The 8,103-nt window shown below is 35.0% G+C and overlaps 1 protein-coding gene across 3 annotated transcripts; it reads right to left on the bottom strand.

Moving 5' to 3' along the window:
• Positions 1-790: 790 nt before the first annotated feature.
• LOC120075492 (phosphatidate phosphatase PAH2-like) lies at positions 791-7,758 on the bottom strand. Of its 3 annotated transcripts, XM_039028932.1 has the most exons (12): positions 5,811-7,758; positions 4,714-5,596; positions 3,961-4,268; positions 3,786-3,859; positions 2,913-2,997; positions 2,743-2,829; positions 2,587-2,659; positions 2,000-2,043; positions 1,637-1,765; positions 1,439-1,537; positions 1,239-1,360; positions 791-1,137 (listed from the first exon to the last, which is right to left on the bottom strand). In XM_039028932.1, the coding sequence occupies exons 1-11, from the start codon at positions 7,110-7,112 to the stop codon at positions 1,304-1,306; spliced, it is 3,141 nt and encodes a 1,046-aa protein (XP_038884860.1). In that variant the 5' UTR covers positions 7,113-7,758; the 3' UTR covers positions 791-1,137; positions 1,239-1,303. The 3 variants fall into 3 exon arrangements, with proteins under 3 accessions (XP_038884860.1, XP_038884861.1, XP_038884863.1); XM_039028933.1 differs by lacking the exons at positions 1,439-1,537; positions 1,637-1,765; XM_039028935.1 differs by lacking the exons at positions 791-1,137; positions 1,239-1,360 and having other exon boundaries at positions 1,637-1,706.
• Positions 7,759-8,103: the final 345 nt, after the last annotated feature.

Genomic DNA, 8,103 nt, shown 5'->3' with positions numbered 1-8,103 from the left:
ACCAAAAGTTAAAATTTGATACCTAGATTCTCAAACTTATACATGTATACAAATATCTACCTTTAACATTTAAAATATGATGCATTGATTACAATGTATATTTAAAAACATCGTTCAGTGTAAAACCATTATTCCAATAATCAACAAAATCTTCCTTTTTTATATATATAAAAAATCATTTTTAAATAATAAATGAACCGTATAAGATTTGTACCTTTCATCTCAAAAAGAGAACTACATGTCGATTTGTACCTTTCATCTCAAAAAGAGAACTACATGTCAATTACCGTGAAACTATGCTCACTTTGACAAAATCTTTTTTCTCCATCCTCATCATCAATTATTAATACTTATCTAATTAAAAGGACAAATATACCCTAACACGAATGTGAATGACTTTTAATTTTTTTTTTCAAGTATATAGTTTATTAGGAGTATTGATACATGAGTGTGTATATAACCCGTGTATATATATTATTTTTTAAAAAAAATAAATAAATAAATAAAAGCTCTTCGAGATGAGGTATATATTATAGTTGACTCACGAGACCATCAAATAGAACTCGAAAGAAAATGTAGTATTTTTATTTATTATTTAACTAAAGAACCACAAGTATTATAATAATAATAAAAAAAGGGATCGAGCAAAAGAAAATATCCATCAAATGTATTCATCTAAATAATAATAATAAAATAAAAGACGGTAACTATTGGGGAATTTTGCCACCATGTTCATGGTGTAAGCAAATTCCTTCTACAATCAGAAAGGCACGAGGAAAATGTACAACCATTTTATTTGTACAAACAAGCAAACAGAAATGGGAATTTATTCACATTTCAAGGATTGTTCCTTACTTTCTTCCTCAGGGAAATAAATACATATCTTATGGAGCTTAATTATTTATCTATGAATTTAAACTACATACTTACAAAAGCTAAACTCTTGGTGGATGATAACATCAGACTATACAATAATATTATATCCAGTATGTAACACAAAAATTTCGACTCAGCAGATATCAGTATAAAATATGAACTGATTCTGCAGATGATTTTTTTATGGGAAACAATGGGTAATCAGCAATGGATCCAGAAGTTTAATAATCTCTACCAATGAATTTAGCTAAGAACACCCACCTGGAGCAAGTTATACCAACAAGATGTTGGAGAATATCAGAGAAATTCTAAAACTTCTACAGATGATATAACGTAGAATTTGTAAATCAAAATCTACTAACCGAGCACATTTGATGCCCAAATTCAAGGATCTCCAATGTAACAGGAATCTTCTAGGCAGGCAACTTTAAAAATCCACCAAAGAAGGTGGTAGTTTCCAGTAATTCCATGAATTGAAGTCCTCCTGAGAAAATAACCAATGAATTGGTTCGATAAAAGTATTTCAAGAATTAGTTGAAGTTCAGTTTAGAGCTTATGAAACCTGCTCGGACGAGGTCATGGGGGGAAACATGCCATTGACAAGAGTGTGAAGTGAAGTATAAGATTTTGTGTCGACACGACGGTTTACAACCACCTCCCCCTACAAGCATGAACATTTTGACGAATTTTATTGCAACCAAATGGTACAATATTATGTTGTTTTTCAAGTCATATTCATGAATCCTCCTCAAATTATCACCTTGGGATTAATAATGAAGATTTTTCCTTTTGGAATTCCAACTTTAAGGTAGCTAAATTCATCCGTGTCCCTGTTTCCAAACCCAGCATAAAATGGATTGCAATCTGGAGGAAATAGTTCTCGAATTCTCTATGTTACAAAAAGCAGACTATGAGCCATCTTATTTAGAATCCATGTAAACAAATGATATTCTAAACTTCTAATTTGAGCGATTTTGTCAAGAAAAAAGCTTAAAATCCAATCCAAGAAATAAAACATTTCGAACAGTCATCATCGAAACGGCGGAGCTCATCACAGTATGAGAATGAAGGATGTAAAATTTGTATAAATTTAAATATCAACAAGGATGGGAGGAAAACTAACCTCCAAGCAGGCAATCTTGAACTCATGAGGAGCCCGCCGAATAACTGCGAAGGAGGAAATGAGCTCAAAGGTATTATTCACAAATTCAAGCAGCCCATATATATATTTTTTAATTATCACATTATTGAGAACCTTTGTCTTTAAATTATGTTTACAACCCATCCTCTACAAATATCTAGGAAGGCTTCACCCACCCCAAAGCTAGATGTAGGAGATGGGTTTTCGACCAGAAGGCTTGATCCTGTCTCTTATACACATCTAGATGTGTATAAGAGACAGGGAAAAAGGCTATGCAGAGTATGGATGCAAATGCAGGAGACACTTAAAAGGCTAAAGGGTTCACACGACTCTGCTAAAGTATGCATTTCAAGGGAAAAACATGCTGCATCAAACTACCCAGTACTGCAATTCCTAGTTTAAATATATACACCAAATCTAAGAATACAATAAATAGCCAGAACTTTCTCCAGAACATCTAGCAACTTACTAAAATTAGACTGAAAAGAAAGAAGTATCGGATAGTAATTCTCAAAGCATATTTTTTCACGTAATTTCTAACAAAAAGACAAGGGCTAAAAGGCAGTAACCTTCACGATATAGTGAAGGGAAAAGCCCATCAGGGGAGATAACAACAGGCCCCTCTGGCAAAGCCTTCCCATCCTACATTGATAAAAACCAGGTAAAGATCAATCATGGATATTAAGTCAAGAATTTAAGCTCTAAATAATTACTGAATACATTACCTGCTTAAGGTTGAAAAGAAACTGGCGGGTGTGATAGGCTTGAGAAATTGATCGTGCACTAAGAAAAAGCAATTGGTACCCATTTTCCTGAAAATATAAAAATGAAATAAATCAAATAAAATTGAGTTCATTGCATCATCGTTCATCACAGAGTTTGAGATAAAACATACCTTAATAGCAGAAAATAAATTTGTGACACCTGTTTGTGACCAATCCATTCCAACAAAGGGCATGAATTGACCCAGAACATCCGATCTAAGAAAGTGACAGAAGAGGAAAAAGTAAAGAAAGTGAACAAGAGTGAGAGAGGGGGAAAAAAGAAAAAGGAAAAAAGTAAATATTTAGTTAAGCATCCGTTTGATTAACCCTTTTTCGTTTTGGGTTTTTAAAAATTAAGTTTATAAACATTACCTCCACCTATAAGTTTCTTTGTTTTATTATCCACTTTCTACCCATGTTTTCAAAACCTATGCCAAGTTTTGAAAACTAAAAGAGGCAGATTTCAAAAGCTTGGTTTTTTTTTTTTTTTTTAGAATTTGACTAAGAATTCAAATGCATCTTTAAGATGGAAACCATGGTATGGAACTTGGGAGGAAATAACATGAATTTTAAAAGCAAAAAACTAAGGTTTAAGTGCTACATGTTTAGTTCACAAAGGTTTAGTTTCCATAGCTGAAGAATTAATGAGGCATCTTCCCCATCCTAACCCTAATTAAATTTTTCCCACAACTGAATCACAAAGTGAATAATTGAAGAACAACTCTTGTCTATAAGGAACTTGATTGCATATTTTTTTGGGCGGGGGTGTTGGGTGGGGGATAAGTGACAAACTTCCAATATCAAAGAGGATGTTAATTGGATGGTAGAAGCCAGAATATGTTACTAATGACTCGTCCAAGTGCAATATTTTCATTCTGAAAAAGGATTAGAAAGGGGCCAACAACTGGAGTAAACAATACCAAATAAGAGTTCTCTTTCTCTACATAAATAAAACCATGCTGAAAATCAGATGCATTCAAAATCATCAGGATGAAATACCATACTTTGTTATTGTCCCATCCACATCTGATATCACTATGCGCGTATTCCATTTCCATAAATAAATCCTAGCATCAACCTGTTGAGAAACATATTCAGTCAGAGATGCAAAAATGAAAGGAAACAAATAAATAAAGAAGACAGGGATGGCCAAAAGAAAAAAAAAAAAAATCCTCTGACCTGCTGTTTCCCCAGCACTGCAGTGTAAAATGTGAAAGTTATTGTGTTTCCCCCTTCCTTGAGATTTAAGGATGCCAGCTGCTCAGACGTCGGCGAGAGGGATTTAACCATCTGTTTCTCTACCTTGTGCTTAAAGATGCTTGCTTCTCCATCTATTCCAATGTTCCTATCTGAAGCCTTCTTAATATCAAAATCTATGTAACCATCAACAGCTGATTCGCTTCCTTTCCTAGAATTAGATCTTTTGAAAGAGAAAGGCCAAAGTTTCCAATTTCCGACAGGGTCAACGGTTGCTTTTACAGGACTACCTGTAAAAGTTTTCTCAACAGGGTCAAGAGCTATAATGTGTTTCAAAAAGGATATACATTCATGTTCTCAATAATAATGATCCTCAATTACATAGAGCAACCTCACTCCATAAGGAATAACTGCCAACTTTTAAGCCTGGTACCCTACAGTTTACTGTTCAAGGATTTTTTGCATCAATTTTGAATAAATCAAGTGCTTCTTGTTTCTTACTAAAAAGAACAAGAATTTACCTCTAAAGGAGTCTAACAGAAAAAAAAAAATTGTTCTCAAAGATGAATGGTGTGAAGATTAATTAATCACAAAAAAAAGGAAGCCATATATTATTCTTAAAAGACACACAGGATATCCTAAAATCAGTTATGAATTTGTTAAGACAGTAAGTACTCAAAGTTAAATCAGTAAGTACTCGAAGTTAAATTTTACAGTATATTCAAATTCTCTTACCCGCTCTAGAGTTGGGAATAATACTTTTAAGTTCTTCTGAAACCAAGAATTCTCCGGATTTTGACCGCTCCTCTGCCACTTTCTCTTTTCCATCATCACCAGACTTGGAGCTTGCATTATCTTTACAGAATTCCATCCACTTCAACGATTTGGAATTTGAGTCCACAGAATGGCTTAAACGATGATTGATCTTACAGGCAATTGGATTATCAATAACAGCCTGCATATTGGGTAGTGATGCTGCCAGACGCTCAACTTCTTTATTAGAAATTGGATGACTTGGAGGAATTGTGATGGGACTTGCAATCCCCTGATTGAAGATCTCGTGACTATCTAGAGAAAGAGAACTGTCTGTCACATAACTTCTATTTACAAATCTATCCTCTTCATCAATGCTACTTGGATATACTAATGGATAATCTTCTTTATCATTGAAACGTTGCCTTTCTGACTCTATATTCCCATTTACCTCAGTTTTTGAAACATCAATATCACTGAAAAGGAATTGTTCATCATCTGAATTCGTTGATGGCATTATCTGACTTTCTTTTGTTATGATTCTATTACCAATAGAACTCAAAGAATTTTGGAACTTGCCGGTGACACTTCCAGTTCCATCTACACTTTTATCATCTTGAAAATCTGAGCTGAAACTTAAACCCATGCTATCAGACTTCAATTCTTTAACAGAACCAGGCATTTCTTCTGTGGACACTATTTGAGTATAGGAAGCTTCGAGTGTCGGTGTTTTTTCTTGGTCCATTGTGTTGCCTTCATAGACAGAACTATTACAATGATCTACTTGTTGAGAATAGTTCACAAGGACTTCGACTTTTTCAGTCTCAATTTCAAAATCTCCTCCTACCGCACTAGAATCTGTATCCTGATTAAAAAGAATTTATATATCAGTGCTAATAAAAAAGATTCGGCATTAATGGAAAAAAAAAAAATCAGTGAACCTTCTAACCTTAAGAGATCAAGGCAGCTTCTTAGTATCAGTAAAAAATGCTAGAACTAGGCTTTGAATTTAACAATCCTACATTCCTAAATGGTACATAACTGTGAATGAGTTTTGTTCATGTCAGAATAAAGCTTACCTCAGGATGAACTTCAGCTGTCAAGTGCAATCCCTCAGTTCGATCATCAACGATCCCAGATCCTCCATTGGCCAGGTGGGAGACTTCATCAGTCAGTACCCTTGAATCATCCCTTATCAACATTAAGCTATTGGAAGTTTCATAGAACATTAAGGATTGCACTACATCGGATTCACTCTTGTCTTCGGACATGTTGAATACTTGAGAAGCAATATTTGTTTCATCGGGTAAGTGGTGTCCAATAAAGTTCTCTCCATAATTTGAATCGTGGTCCATTAGCATTGAAATTTGGGACTTGGAATCTGCATTTTCAGAGATGGTTCCCATCGAATGCACAGTATCTTCAGCATTCTGTATGATATCTCTTGGTGCATATTTCACTTCATATGTCCCGTCAAAAACCTTTCCCCCTATAATGGAAGTTGCAACCACTTCATCCTTGATGTTTAAACTTGACATTTCTCTAGTTACCTCAATAGACATCTCAAGCTTTTCTGATTCCAATTGAGAGCCAGTTGTTATGTGCTCACTGCAGGTATTATCACAATCTTCATCAAGACTATCTCCCACGTTACCTTCTACAGTTGATGTCATGTGGCTTTTGTCATCATCTCTCCTCAATTTTTCCTCATCCTTGCCATCTGAAGTGTCAATGGAAGAAAACTTGGAAGAATCTGATTTCTCAAGCTTTTGCGCATGAAGATTGGTAGACCACCTAACCTCTAAAAGATCAGCTGCAATCTCAGCACGTTCTAGTGAGTCTACCCTTGCAACAGATGTATCCTTATGATGATCTTCTTTCATTGATTTACGACCCCATACAAATCCAAGTATCTGTCGCCGGGAGGTAGTATTTGTCACTATCTTCCCTTTATCATTACTTTTCTCAATCCCATCTATTGAACTCCTTGTATCACAGTTGCAACTTTTTGAACTAAGGATCCTCCTACCATCCAGTTCCTGCAGCAATTTCCCATCAGCTTCATCGCCTGAAGATGAAGGATATAATCCAGATTCTCCTTCAACATCAACTTCCCTCAAAAAATAAGCTTCTCCTTTATGATCCAAATACATCTGGAAATTAGCTTCAACCCCATTTACAACTATGCTGACCACCTTCTCCTTTGTCTTCAAAACACCTTGAAATTTCCCAAACCGTACATACCAAGGCGATGATTTAAAACTACCATCCTGCTGTTCGACCACAACAATGTCCACAGCTCCACCAAAAGGATGAAATGGCCCAGAAACGGTATAAACACCCTTTGAAATGTAGCTACCTAGTATCCCCACTGCGTTCATGGTCCAATATTGTGATTCCTGAGATCACTCGGATCACAAATCTCAAAATTTGGCCCTCATATAATAACCTGTAGAAGTCCCCCAATAAAATCGTGCGTCCAGTGTTCAAGCTCAATATCCCCAATCATATATCTCCAAAACTCTTAAAACTAAAGAGAAACTAAACTACACACGAAACTAACCCAGATCACAAATTTTCAATTCTACGATCTCAAGAACAAGCGGAATCAACCGATTCAACCAATCAATCAATCGATTTAATCTCCAGTGTCTCACTTACAACAATTATTACACGAAACTCAGATGATAAACCACGGAGATAATCAATGTTGAAACAGTCAACCAATTCAAATCAAAGAAAGAACCTAACGACAATATTGATGGTGAGTAATCAACAACCTGAAGACGCCATTAATCTCAGAGAGAGCGAGTCACCATAATTGTAAGCCTGGTTGATAGGCAACCGCAACTCGCTTAAGAAAGAACCGCGAAGAAAATACGCCGTTGGCATAATCAAAGCATATTCGCTTTTAATTATTCGAATGTTCCTCCGCCATAATCCAATTCCGAATCTGCAGAGCAAGAACAGCACGTGATGTGCGAAACGTCAAAACCTTCTTCTTTGCAGAATTAAGGATCGAAATTTGAGAAGTCTATTAAAATTAAAAAGTTTAAAATTAATGGTCTTTTTGTTGTTCTCTTTTTTTTTTTTTTTAGTAATTGTTGATATTAATATTAGTAAGTAAATTTTATCCATATTTTTTATATCAAAGAGTTAAATTATTTTCTCATATTTAAAGAAAAACAAAAAAAAAATTAAGCATAGACGAGTAACCACACAACATTACGACCAACACTAAGGGGTCGTTTGGTTAGAGGGAAAAGAGGATGGGAATGGGAATGGGTTTACATGTTTGGTTTGTGGGATTTGTTTATTTATCTTGGAAAAGGCAATTCCTAGGTATCTTTTACCCACACAAATGAAGGAATT

Source organism: Benincasa hispida, chromosome 4, assembly GCF_009727055.1.
Source record: "Benincasa hispida cultivar B227 chromosome 4, ASM972705v1, whole genome shotgun sequence".
Lineage (NCBI taxonomy): Eukaryota > Viridiplantae > Streptophyta > Magnoliopsida > Cucurbitales > Cucurbitaceae > Benincasa > Benincasa hispida.
The sequence above is the reverse complement of the archived record's forward strand: the minus strand, read 5'-3'. Positions and strand labels throughout refer to the sequence as shown.